The sequence below is a fragment of the Phyllostomus discolor genome, chromosome 2 (assembly GCF_004126475.2).
Source record: "Phyllostomus discolor isolate MPI-MPIP mPhyDis1 chromosome 2, mPhyDis1.pri.v3, whole genome shotgun sequence".
NCBI lineage: Eukaryota > Metazoa > Chordata > Mammalia > Chiroptera > Phyllostomidae > Phyllostomus > Phyllostomus discolor.
In genome coordinates, this window is record NC_040904.2 from 26,437,553 (window position 1) to 26,451,519 (window position 13,967).

The 13,967-nt window shown below is 35.0% G+C and overlaps 1 protein-coding gene across 3 annotated transcripts in view; it reads left to right on the forward strand.

The window, feature by feature from the left end:
• Positions 1-13,967, forward strand: part of SMC4 (structural maintenance of chromosomes 4) — a 35,450-nt gene that overhangs the window by 19,598 nt on the left and 1,885 nt on the right. For all 3 annotated transcript variants that reach the window (XM_036017613.1, XM_036017614.1, XM_028534219.2), the window contains 12 exons: positions 60-245; positions 2,220-2,381; positions 4,039-4,264; positions 4,353-4,429; positions 5,476-5,628; positions 6,659-6,785; positions 9,061-9,250; positions 10,382-10,526; positions 10,802-10,975; positions 11,841-12,023; positions 12,169-12,401; positions 13,585-13,768. In XM_036017613.1, the coding sequence (XP_035873506.1) occupies positions 60-245; positions 2,220-2,381; positions 4,039-4,264; positions 4,353-4,429; positions 5,476-5,628; positions 6,659-6,785; positions 9,061-9,250; positions 10,382-10,526; positions 10,802-10,975; positions 11,841-12,023; positions 12,169-12,401; positions 13,585-13,768 (2,040 nt within the window). The remainder of the gene's footprint in view (positions 1-59; positions 246-2,219; positions 2,382-4,038; positions 4,265-4,352; positions 4,430-5,475; positions 5,629-6,658; positions 6,786-9,060; positions 9,251-10,381; positions 10,527-10,801; positions 10,976-11,840; positions 12,024-12,168; positions 12,402-13,584; positions 13,769-13,967) is intronic.

A 13,967-nucleotide genomic window follows, 5' to 3' on the forward strand; every position in this document is an offset into this window, starting at 1 on the left:
ATGCTGTGATTGGGCATAGAATTATGAGATTCATTTTTTTTTTCACTTTTCACTTTCAGAAAGAAAAGGAACTTCAAAAACTTACACAAGAAGAAATAAGTTGCAAAAGTTTGGTTCGTGACCTTTTCCAAAAAGTTGAAGAGGCAAAGAGTTCCTTAGCAGTGAATCAAAGTAGGGGGAAAGTTCTTGATGCAATAATTCGAGAAAAAAAAGCTGGCAGGATTCCAGGAATATATGGAAGATTGGTAAAGTAGATTTATTTGGACATGACTATGCATTTTTCTGAAGTAAAACATAAATAATTTTCTTGCCTTGACTTAAAGAAACTGTATACTGAGTGTCACTGAAATAAAATAACACTCATTTTTTGTTTTCTTTTGTTTGAAAGGATATTCATTTTAGACATTTTGCCCTTATACTCAAGCATGGTAAAATTTTTTGTAATATGGATTCTTTCATATTAAAAATAGGGTTTTTTGTTTGTTTTTTAATTTGGATAATTGTAATCATTTTAATTCCAAGGAAAAAAACCAAACTTTAGTAGTGATAAACTTAACAAAGCTACTCTATTCTTTTTGTAAAAGAAAAAAAGCATTTTACAAATTATATTTTGGGTTTTATACCATTGTACCAAAGGATGTGGCTAGAGTTTAGGGACATCAGCAAGGGATATTCAGAAACCCAAGGCTAGCTAGCAATAGTGGACACTATTCCCGCTCCTGAGACCAAAGAGGGAAGGAGGAATGGGGAAAATGTATTTCAACCCCATTCAATTGATGCAATCTCTGAGCCAGCATTCCAGAGAATGGAGCAGAAGAAAATGATTCACAAGGGCAAATGAAAATTATCCAGCATAGTTGATTCATGTCTAAATGTTAAGTGAGTTCCACCTAATTTTCTCAAAGATACATAATTTAATCCTATGATGGAGGACCCCCCCCCCGTCAAAAACAAAACAAAACAAACAAACAAAAAAAACCATTATTTTCTGGTAGGCAGACCCTTGTAGTATAGGCTTTGCCCGCTAGGTGAGTGTTCTGGGAACCTATCTGTGTCAGTGTACCACCTGATGTTGCTATGAGATGTTGAGTTCAGCTTCAGTGAATTTTTATTTTTAAAGATTTTATTTATTTATTTTTAGAGAGAGGAGAAAGGAAGGAGAAAGAGAGAGACAGAAATATCAGTGTATGGTTGCATACCATACACTGCACTGCACGCGCTGCACTGGGGACCTGGTTTGCAGCTCACGCTCAATCCAGTTTCGGTGAATTTTTTTTAAGACTCAACACATTTGCCCATTTCATCATGGGCAATTTACAAGCTTATCTGTCCACACAAAAAACAGCATGACATCGTGACCCATCCTCTATATTCACTCAATCTCATCCCTAGCAAGTATTTTTTGTTTCCCTGGATAAAAAAATCCCTCAAGGGGAAATGTTTTGCCAGTCTATAAGAAGTGAAACAAAAACCCAGCACACTAAAAGGCATCAAAATAGCTCTGGCTGGTGTGGCTTGGTGGGTTGAGCACCAGCCTATGAACCAAACGATTGCAGGTTCGAATCCTAAAATCTTTTTTTTTTTTTTTTTTTTAGTTCTAAAAGGCATCAGAATAGAAGAATAGATGAGTTCAAACACCTTGATAGGTATATTCCATCAAATGGAGAGTACTTTGAAGGTGACTGAAGTTTAAATATGAGAGAATAAATATACAATCTTTTATAAACTCGGGTGTTTTGGGGGATCCCCCCTCATATTCCTTTGCTCTCAAAGAAAAATAAAGCTAGTCAGCGAATGCTTCTTGACAGCTAATTTATTAATAGATAAGCAGGCAAAAGCATTTCATTAGGACTCTTCATAATCTTAGATTGGCTTTGAATAATTCAGAGCTTTATAATTTTATAAGTTTATTATTTTTAGGTTTCAAATTTTCACATTTTAATTTTTGTGCAATGAAAGCAGTTATTTCATTTCGTGCTTTTATTAACAATTTAAAACTGCATATTCATGACCTTTTAAAATGTACATTAAAACTTTAGTTGAGTAACAGGAACACCTACATTTTCATTGTGTACCCTTTTCGTACTTTTTAAAACCATGTGAGTATAGTTTTTCAGTTAAGAGTCATTTGCAAAATCTGTATGAATAATTATGAGATGATCCTGTGCCTAATTTCTTGCTGGTTGTACATTGATTTTGCCCCCCTTCTTTTATATTAGGGGGACTTAGGAGCAATTGATGAAAAATACGATGTTGCTATTTCATCCTGTTGTCGTGCATTAGACTACATTGTTGTTGATTCTATTGATACAGCCCAGGAATGTGTAAATTTCCTTAAAAGACAAAATATTGGAGTTGCAACCTTTATAGGTTTGGATAAGGTAGGTACTCATAAAAAGCTACATATAATTGCATTAAGTGCCAAGCATTCCAGGGGGTTTTCCCCCTAGGTTTTTCCTCATGGTTATTTAGGGAACACCTGATAGGTTTTGAGGATTATTTTAGGCTCTGGGGTTAAATGGTTGTGGGAAAAAAAAAACATCTTGTAATTCCTCCTCTAAAGGATTATACATTCCATTGTCAGAGTGACTGATAGTTTGCATTTCTAATTTCTGTCATCAATAACTGCTTTAAAAAAATAAAATCTTATTGATATATAATTCATGTCCTATAAAAGTCACCATTTTAACATACACAGTTCAGGGAGTCTTAATATATTCACAAGGTGGTTTAATTGGACCTATGCAATTCCAGATTCTTTTCATCGTCCCCAAAAGAAACCTCATTCACATTAGCGGTCACTACTTCCCCCAAGCAACCTCGAAGCTTTTTTTGTCTCTTACCATAGATTTATCTATTATGGACAGTTCATATAAATTGAATCATACAATAAGAAAGCTTTTGTGAATGGCTTCTTTAACTGAGCAGATTTGCAAAGTTTATCCATACTGTATTATGCATAAGTACTTCATTTCTTTTTATTGCTGAATGATATTCCATTGTGTGGATATACCACATTTTGTTTACTCATCAGTTAGGCATTTGTGTTGTTTCTATGTTTGGCTATTATGGGTAATATAGCTATGAAAATTCAAGTGCAGGTTTTTGTGCAAATATGTTTTTAATTCTCTTGGGTTGATGCCTAAGAATGGAATTACTGGGTCAAATGTGAACTGTTCAACTTTTTAAGGAGCTACCAAACTTTTTCACAGTGGCTGTGCCATTTCCTACCAGCAATGTATGAGGATTCTAATTTTTCTACATCCTCACCAACACTTGTTACAGTTGCATTAATGAGTATAAAGTAGTATCTCATTGTGCATCTCCTGATGACTAATGATGAATATCTTTCTGTGTGTTTATTGGCTATTTGATGCCTTCTTTGGAGAAATATCCAGATCCTTTGCCTATTCATTAATTGGTTTAATAGTTTTGTGGGAGGTTCTTTAGAATTTTATATATGTAAGATCATGTCATTTTTGCATAGGGATAGTTTTATAATTTCTTTTTTTAAAATAAGAGTGAAGTAACAGTCTAAACATATTAAATGGAAAATTCCAAAAGTAAACAGTTCATAAGTTTTATTAAATTTTACACTATTTTCAGTAGTGTGATGAAATCTCGCACTGTCTTCCCAGACATAGGTTATCCCTTTGCCTCAAGTGATATTGCTACTTTCCTGTTACTCACTTAGTAGCCAGATCTGTTATCAGAGAAATCACATTCACATAACTTGTATTACAATGAATTATAATCATTCTCTTTCATTAGTTGTTAGTCTCATACTGTGCTTAATTTATAAATTAAACTTTATCAGAGGTATGTATGTATAGGAAAAACATAGTACATACATGGTTGAGTACTATCCACAGTTTTAGGCATCCACTGGTGGTCTTAGACCATATCCCCTGTAGATAAGGGGGAACTGCTGTACTCAATTATGCAGATACTTAGAATCTTGCATATATTACATGTATAATACTTATGATCTTAAAATGATATGTTCTTTCTATAAGTATATATTTATTTAATTTTTAGATGGCAGTATGGGCAAAGAAAATGTCCAAAATTCAAACTCCTGAACATACTCCTCGGTTATTTGATTTAGTAAAAGTAAAAGATGAGGAAATTCGCCAAGCTTTTTACTTTGCTTTACGAGATACCTTAGTAGCTGACAACTTAGATCAAGCCACAAGAGTTGCGTATCAAAAAGATAGAAGATGGAGAGTGGTGACGTTACAGGGACAGATCATAGAACAGTCAGGTAATATGGTTTTATTCCTGATATTGAGTCTATCTTTATTTAATCTTGTTGCAGGAGACATCTAAAGTCTGACTTCTCTTTTCTCCAGGTACAATGACTGGTGGTGGAAGCAAAGTAATGAAAGGAAGAATGGGTTCTTCAGTTGTTGAAATCTCTGAAGAAGAGGTAGGTATGTTTAAAATTAGTCATACTTAAAAAAAACAGCTTTATTGATATATAACATACATACTATAAAATATAAAATCCAGCCATTTTAATATACTATACTCACATTTTAACAGATTTCTATAAATGACTAATATTTAAGGCCCTGGCTGCTGTAGCTCAGTGGATTGAGTGGGCCTGCACAGCAAGGGTCACCGGTACTATTCCCAGTCAGGACACGTGTCTGGTGCAGGCCATGTCCCCAGTAGGGGAGGCACAAGAGGCAACCACACATTGATGTTTCTCTCCCTCTCTTTCTCCTTCCTCTACCCTCTCTCTAAAAATAAATTTAAAAATTTTTTAAAGACTACTATATAAGATGTGGAGTTTTCTGTAAAGCTCTTTAAAGTTCTAAAAATAAAATGTTAATTGGAAAATATGTGCTTAACATTTTTTCTATTACATTTGGATCATATGACTATTTCATAATTTAACCATTCACTTACAGTTTGGCATTTAACTTGCTTTTTTCCCCACATAATTATTACTGCATTACATAATTAGTTTTTTTCTATTTCAAAATATTTTATATGCACCCACAAGTATATTTGAATGTCAAAAATGGGGAAAATTGTGTTCTCTTGTCACCCTCAGAACATTATATCTACGTTTTTTTTATCCTTAAAAATATATACATGGCCCTGGCTAGTGTAGTTAAGTGGATTGAGCGTGGGCCTGTGAACCAAGGGTCGCTGGTTCAATTCCCACTCAGGGCACATGCCTGGGTTGCAAACCAGTTCCCTGGGTGGGAGTACACGAGAGGCAACCACACATTGATGTTTCTCTCCCGCCCTTACCCTCTCTCTAAAAATAAATAAAATCTTTAAAACACACACACGGATGTCCTGGATACCTGACTTTTTCCCGCTATGCCTTCATTCCCCCCCCCCCAAATTTTGAAATACTTTATATCATTCCACTTAAACATCTGCATAGGGTAACTGACTTTGCTGTTAATCTGAAACACTCTTATTAAAAACTTAGTTAACTGGTACTCTTCTTTGTAGGTAAATAAAATGGAATCACAGTTGCAGAGAGACTCTCAAAAGGCAGTAAAAATCCAGGAACAGAAAGTACAACTGGAAGAAGCAGTAGTTAAATTAAAGCATTGTCGACGAGAAATGAGGAATACCCTAGAAAAGTTTACTGCAAGCATCAAGGTACTCTTGTCAATATTAGCTGAAACTATTGGAATTCAGTAGTAATTTAGCAGAAGCATTTTGATATTTGCTTACAATTTTAATATAAGGGAGGAAGGGGATGGATCTCTAGGGAGAAGACTGCCTCTTGATGATTTTGTTTCCCTGAGTACTAATGGATAAATGCCGTCACAGTGTTGCTCTAGCCACAGTTATTCCTGGTTTCCATTAGTACTCCATAGAAATGTCTCTTCCTTAACAACTATATGACCTTTTCATTTTTTTCAAAGGGGAATGTTTTCATAATCATAAAATAGCAATGCATGCTTATAAACAAAACAAAAAAACAAGTTTTCAGAAAATATCCAAAAGATAATCACCCTCAATTTTTATGTATCCTTGAACATTGCATACATGTTTATGTATGTAATAAATATGGATATACATATTAAGTATACATGTGGGATTTCAATGAGTTACACTATTCTTCAATTAAGAAATTGTGGTTTTCTGTCTAAGCCAATGAAAATTTACTTGGCAGTTGAATTAGAGCTTTTTGTTTATATAGTTTGATAAATGTTTTTATGTACACTGCTATGTTTAAAATATCTTTGTTTGGTATATACTCATTCAATTATTTCCTTAGGTTAGATTCCTAAAATAAAAATTACTACTCAGTATGTATACAGTGTTTAAGGTATTTATTGCATAAGACCAAAGTGACCTCAAAAAGATGGTTCTAATTCATTTACTCCTAACAGCATATACAAATAATTATTTGTCCAAGTCTTAATACACTAGGTACTCTTCAGTACATTGTAAATTCGCTACTTTAATATACTGAAAATGACATTTAACTTTCCTTTGTAATGAATTTACCAACCCATCATTTTATGTTTGTTGGCCATTTTCATTTTTTATATAAATTGTTCATGTTTTCTGTTTTCATTGGTCCTTAAAGATTTTAAGTGCCTTTTTTTAAGTTCAGAATGTTTAAAGGAAATGTTACTGAGTTAAAATACTGACCTTAAATATTAAAACTGTTCTGTAGCCTTTATCAGAGCAAGAAGAATATTTGAATGTCCAAGTTAAGGAACTTGAAGCTAATGTACTTGCTACAGCCCCTGACAAAAAAAGGCAGAAATTACTAGAAGAAAATGTTAGTGGTTTCAAAACAGGTATGTTTACAAATACAGACCTTTTTTTTTTTTTTTTTGAGTTCGTTAAAAATAATGTTTGAAATGTTTAAAATAACAGTTTATAGGCTATTTAAAAATAGCAAGTCACTGCTCTGTTTTAGGGTTTCTATTGTTTCATTCTCAAGATTATAAAGTACTATTAAGGTTAAATAAGTACCATTAAATTGAGACTTACATTTGACAGATAAGGAAGCCAAGGCATGAAAGAGTTTATATAATTTGCCCAAGGTTACATTAGCATACATATGGTGTTATAAGAATTCAAGCCAGTCTGATTCCCAGAACCCATGCTCTTAATTTTCATATTTTGTACTCTTAAGATTTTATTTATTTTTAGAGAGGGGGGAAGGAAGGGAGAAGAGAGGGAGAGAAACATCGATGTACAAGAGATACATCTATCAGTTGCCTCTCCCACACTCCCAGCTGAGGACCTGGCCCGCAACCCAGGCATGTGCCCTGACTGGGAATCTAACTGGCAACCTTTTGGTTTGCAGGCTGGCACTCAATCCGCTGAGCCACACCAGCCAGGGCAGATTAAATATTTTGTTTTACATTTATTTAGTGCTTAAACATTTCTCCAGCTAATGTGCAGCAAAATAGAGAAGGGATAGTGGGGGAGGCGGGCAGCATGGTATAGAATGGTGATTTAAAATTACAGATGTTATATGCCAGTTTTTTTCTCCTACTTCTAATAGACATGCTACTATTGATATAAAAAAATGCATTGTATATATTTGAAAATGAGGAAGAAAATGTTCTAAAGATCTAGCCCCTCATAGCTGGCCCATCCCAAGTGTAAGTCATGGTGCCAGCCCCCACTGCAGCTACAGGTGAGCCTGGCACATAGGCAGCCTAATGGAATTTCAGCCATCTTAGATCTGAAAAAAAATTACTCCTGTTGGCAATGTAGACGACCTATTAAATGTGTATATTTAATATCCTTAGAGAATAAAGAGGGACCCAAAAGACAAAAAAAAAAAACACACACACACAAAAATACCAAAACAGGTTGTTTTGTTTTTCAAGAGCCGAGTGATCTCAAAAACATTTAAAAAACAATTCTAACCTATCTAATAGAGAAGAGACAAAAAGGAAGCAATCGTTAATTTCTTATCCAATCCTTTTCTCAGTAAATCCTATCTCCACCTGTGCCAGATGCCCACATACCTACTAGGAGCTTTATGGGAATCTCTTTCCATAAGTTAGCTCAATTTTTTGTTTACCTGTCTAGGTATAGATATTCTTGGTAGCTTGAGCATCTTACCTTTTTGTCACCTTTCATCCTTCTGATCTTGTATTGTGATTAAGATTTAAATAGAACAGAATCTACTCTGGCGTATGTGTGCATAAGAGAATAGTAGGTTGTTTACAGAATTATTAGGCTGACTAAAGAAAGAAATTCTAAGTTGAACATTCAAGAATAATTTCCTGAGCTACTCTGCAAAACCACTAAAAGAACTATACTGCCTCTCAAATTGGAAAGCTTAACACTACAATTTACCAACAGCAGAAGCACATTACACCCACTGTAATCTGTACCATCAAAGTTAATGTCACTGCCTGTAATCACAAAGCTTTTGACCGGACACCAGAACTCCTAACTCCACTAAGAACTTTCCTGTGACTGCTTGCTTACAGAAACATGTTTGATTCATCACTTTTGCCTCCCAAATAATACTTTTGTTTTGGTTGAATGGACCTAAATGATGTCTGAATCCTAGGTACTAGGGAATCTAGGAAATGCAACTTAGCTATCTGTACCACACAAAAGAATGCCAATTTTACCATCTCCTCCACTTCTTATAACAAATGGAGAAGAACTCTAAGGTTAGCAAAATAAAATGACCACAATTTCTTCACCCCTGGGAAGTTAATGGGCATAGAGTCTCACGGTAAAAATCACTACAAGACCAATAGTCAAGGAAGTACCCTAAGAAAAAGTTGTAAATGTCTTTGAAATGAGCTTCAGTGCATGAAGCCATTGAGAAATAAATGGGTTATTTTCAGAGCTGAGCCAGATATTGTACCATGGCGATTGTAACACCATTCGTCTTGACAAGAGTTTTTGAGGTGCTTTTCCCCAAATGTCTAAAATTTCTTTTAAATACGTCAGGTTAGTCATATTGACTGAAGAAATTTACATCCAACAAGTGCTTGTTAACCTAGAAACATGAATTAAGAGTTTGGTGTTTTCTTGTTTTTTGTTTGTTTGTTTGTTTTTTGTTTTGTTGTTGTTTGTTTGTTTGTTTTCCAGAATATGACAAGGTGGCTGAGAGAGCTGGTAAAATAGAAGCTGAGGTTCAAAGATTACACAATATCATTGTAGAAATTAATAATCATAAACTCAAGGCCCAGCAAGACAAACTTGATAAAATAAATAAGCAATTAGATGAATGTGCTTCTGCTATTACTAAGGCCCAAGTAGCAATCAAGACTGCGGACAGGTAGAGTATGTCCTACCCTACTTTGTCTTCCTCTTCCCTCCCTCAACATTAGAAAGGGGCTTAATACTTAATATCCATTGAATGTCTCTATTACTGTTACTTACTAAATCTGTCTGATATGTTATTACCTAATAGGACTTAAGGGGAACACTATAAACATTTATCATATGACTAGTTTTGTTTTAAATTAATAAAACAGGTATACCTTGACAAAGTGTAGTTCTGTAACTCCCCAGATGTTGTGAGGACATAGAAATTAGTTTTCTTTCTCTGGCTTAGGAGTAGTTGGTGATTAAATAGATGTAGATCTTTGAGATCTCTTAGAACAATTGTCTAAGTAATTTAAATTCTTAATTAACTAGATTATTCGGTTGTCTTAGATCACAAAAAGTTTTTTATTTTATCCATTCATAGATCGTTTTAAAATGAATTTTTAGATTACTATTGAAGTATTTCTAAAAGAATTAAAGCCAACTGTGTATATAAAAGTGTTGAAATGTGAATAGCTGTCTCTTGAAACTAGAAGAAATTGATTGCATATTGATTATCTCGTGACTAAGCTATTCCAGTGCTTTTTGCTCAAAGATAAGGCACTAATAAGCCATTTGTTAGGAGCAGATTTTTGCAGAAACACATTTGTCAAAGTAGAAGTAATTTTATGAGGGGAGAAAACAGTCGTTCTTCCCACTGTGCCCCCATCCCTATACCCCTTTGGAAGTACTTGTTGCCCTGAGTTGAACTGGGAGGTAATTTTTATTTCAATATATAGCTTCATGGGTACAGTGACTTTAAGAATGTCCAATTTGACAAGTGACAAAAGAATATAATAATTGAACCTGCTTCAAAGTGTAAGATTGAATGGTACTAGAAGCTTATATATAAGGAACTTTCATTAATTTGTACTGAGTTTAATAAAGTATACAGTACCCACAAGTGTACATATATGTGTAAACAAAAACAAACAAAAATATGTGTAAACAAATTCAGGGGTGATTTTGAAAATCACAAATCTTTAAGTCTGTAATAGAGAAAAATGTCATGGTACATCATGAAAAATTATTTGGGAGGTTTTAAGAAGCAGATTAATCAGTCACATTACCATATTTTTAATACATTATTTTGCTTGTTCAGAAATCTTAAAAAAGCACAAGACTCTGTCTTTCGCACAGAAAAAGAAATAAAAGATACAACGAAGGAAGTAGGTGACTTAACAGCAGAACTAAAAAGTCTTGAAGAAAAGGCAACAGAGGTCATAAAGAATACAAATGCTGCAGAGGTAAGAATTAGAGAAGGGAGAGAATGGTATTTGAAACAGTTGAAATAATTGGATATATGACATCAGTGCCTCGCATAATACACGCTCAGTAGGTTATAACTATATTAACTTTTACTTGTACAATAAAAATGAATGCTGTAACTTTTGAGTAAATAAGTTTTAATTTAAAATGAAAAGAGCATGGGAAGAGATTGCCAGCTTCAACTTGGTAATGTGAAACTACCTGTTCTTTATTTGGGAAGGTCATATCTGTAGCAATTATTCTTGGTTTTTAGGAGTCCTTACCGGAGATCCAGAAAGAACATCGTAATCTGCTTCAAGAACTAAAAGTAATTCAAGAAAATGAACACGCTCTTCAAAAAGATGCACTTAGTATTAAATTGAAACTTGAACAAATAGATGGTCACATTGCAGAACATAATTCTAAAATAAGATATTGGCAAAAAGAGGTGAGATTTTTACCATTTAGTTAAATGCAACTTTAAAATACCGTTTATGAAACATGGTTTAGTTTTTTGGGTTTTTGTTTGTGTAGTAAGGTATGTTATGATTCTTAATTTCATGATATAATGACTCCCCAGGTTTATAGGGAATATAAGGAACAATATGCAGTAAAAGTAATCAACATACTCATCCAAGGGCTGATTTGGAGATTTAACAGAAGGCTACGTTGAACACTTTGGAATACTATACCTGTTTTTCTTTTTTTTAATTACTTATTATTTAATTGTATTTTTCCCATTTCCATTTATTCCCCTTATCCTGTCTTCCATCTCCCCCCAGTCCCTCCACCTCCACCCACAATCACCACACTGTTGTCAGTGGCCATGAGCACTTTTTCTTCTTTGCTCAATCCTGCCACCCCACAGCTGTCAGCCTGCTCTCCATATTACTGTCTCTATTTTGCATGTTAATTCAGTCTGTTAATTAGATTCCACATAAAGGGAAATCATATGGTATGTGTCTGTCTGTGACTGGCTTATTTCACTTAGCATAATGTTATCTAGATCCCTCCATACTGTCACAAAGGGTAAAATTATCTTTTTTCTTTTTTTTTTTTTTTTTTTCTTTTTTTGGCGGCCAAGTAGTATGCCATTGTGTAAATGTACCATAGTTGTTTTTTCCATAGTTGAAAAAAATCATATTTTTTTTGAAGTCCTTTGAAAAGTAGTTGATGCACAAATTAGTTACAAATCCCTGATATATATGTTGTTATAATAGGTAGGTATGTTATCATATTGTTGATTTGATTCTTTTAAACAATGAATGATAGTATGGTGCCCTCCCTAACTGTTCATTTAATTGAACTTTTAGATTTCAAAAATATCACTGCATCCCATAGAAAATAATCCTGTTGAAGAGATTTCAGTTCTGAGCCCAGAGGATCTTGAAGCCATCAAGAATCCAGATTCTATAACAAATCAAATTGCACTTTTGGAAGCCCAGTGCCATGAAATGAAACCAAACCTTGGTGCCATTGCAGAGTATAAAAAGAAGGTATGAATAAACTGTTCATGTATCATAGTCAGAAATTCTTAGTCCTCAGTCTCAGTTGTGGCCCCTGATTTCATATAATGTGCAGTGTTGTCATCTCAGATTTATAACTGAATAGATGCTTATTCTCATGATATTCTTTCCATAGGAAGAATTATATTTACAACGGGTAGCAGAATTGGACAAAATTACTCATGAAAGAGATAATTTTAGACAGGCATATGAAGATCTTCGGAAACAAAGGCTTAATGAATTTATGGCAGGTTTTTATATAATAACAAACAAATTAAAGGAAAATTACCAAATGCTTACTTTGGGAGGTGATGCTGAACTGGAGCTTGTAGACAGCTTGGATCCTTTCTCTGAAGGAATCATGTTCAGGTTTGTAATCAAATCCTAAGTTCTGGATCCTCCTATTACAGAGTTCTGTATTTTCTCCAAATTCTTAAGTGTCTTTTAGAGGTGGGACATGAAGTTTGAAGATGTGTAACTTGTTTTATTTGATCATAAATACTAAATTATTTACATATTGACAGTTTAGAGCATAAAACCTGGACAAACAGCAAATACTTTTTTTAAGTATGTTTTATTGATTATGCTATTACAGTTGTCCCAATTTTTCCCCTTTTTTCTCCCCTCTGGCCCAGTACCCCCATACCCTCAGGCCTGAGATTATCACCAGGGCCAGTGGAGCAACTGTCTTAACCGCTTTGTGACTCTGGTGGGGAGGGCTCATAGAGGGGACAGTGCCACTGACTGGACTATGGAGATTGCCTGGAGGAAGCTGTCTGTCTCCCAGCACTCACACTTCACTTTCTCCCCATATGCCACTTGAGCCCTTCCAGCTGTTGCCCTGGTGCTGAATCCCAGAAGGTGTAGGTCTGAGTAGGTCTATGCGGGCTCTTTAAGAGGGAAGAGGAGTCTCTTAAGAATCCCACAGTTTCTTCCGCTGCCCCAACCCCCACTGGCTTTTACAGGCAGAAGTTACGGGGTCTTATCTCCCTGGTGCTGGAACCTTGGGCTGGATGGTCTGGTCTGGGGCTGGTATCACTCACTCCAGGGGTATCTGTTCTGACTTTTATCCACCACACATGAATGTGAGGCTGTCCGTTGTGCCACCTCTCCACCTCCATGCGTCTTTGCCCCTCCTACCCGTCTGGGTGAATGTACCTTCTTTAAATCCTTGGTTGTTGGACTCCCATACAGCTCAATTTTCTGACAAATCTGGGTTATACTTGTTTTGTAGTCCAGGTGTAATTCTTGCTATAGTCGTACACAGAGGCGTGTTTACCTAACACCTCCATCTTAACATCTGTAAAAATTGTATTAGAAATGGGGGGAGAATAGCAAAAAGTACTTATTAGCCTGCTTTTTAAATCTTAAAGTTTAGGTAGATGCTCCTATGTGTTCATCCTCCAGTAATGTTTTTATAAAATTACCCTCCCCCCCCAAACTTACAATTGTGAAAAGCAACTTAGAAATTCCTGAGGAAGGTGATTATGGAAAACAAATCAGAGTCTTAACCTTTACACATAATTCAGCTAATGAGATTTTATTATTTCAGTGTTCGACCACCTAAGAAAAGTTGGAAAAAGATCTTCAATCTTTCAGGAGGAGAGAAAACACTTAGTTCATTGGCTTTAGTATTTGCTCTTCATCACTACAAACCCACTCCACTGTACTTCATGGATGAGATTGATGCAGCCCTTGATTTTAAAAATGTGTCCATTGTTGCATTTTACATATACGTAAGTAATCATTTAGAGCTTCGTTTCTTAAAAATTGTATGGGTTGCTCAAACATTGCAGGTTGAATTCTTTGACTTCTTTCTTTCTGTTAAGGTTTTATTTATTTATTTTAGGGAGAGGGAAAGGGAGGGAAAGAGAGGCAGAGAGACATCCACGTGTGGGATTGCCTTTTGTGCAACCACTATTGGGGACCTGGCCC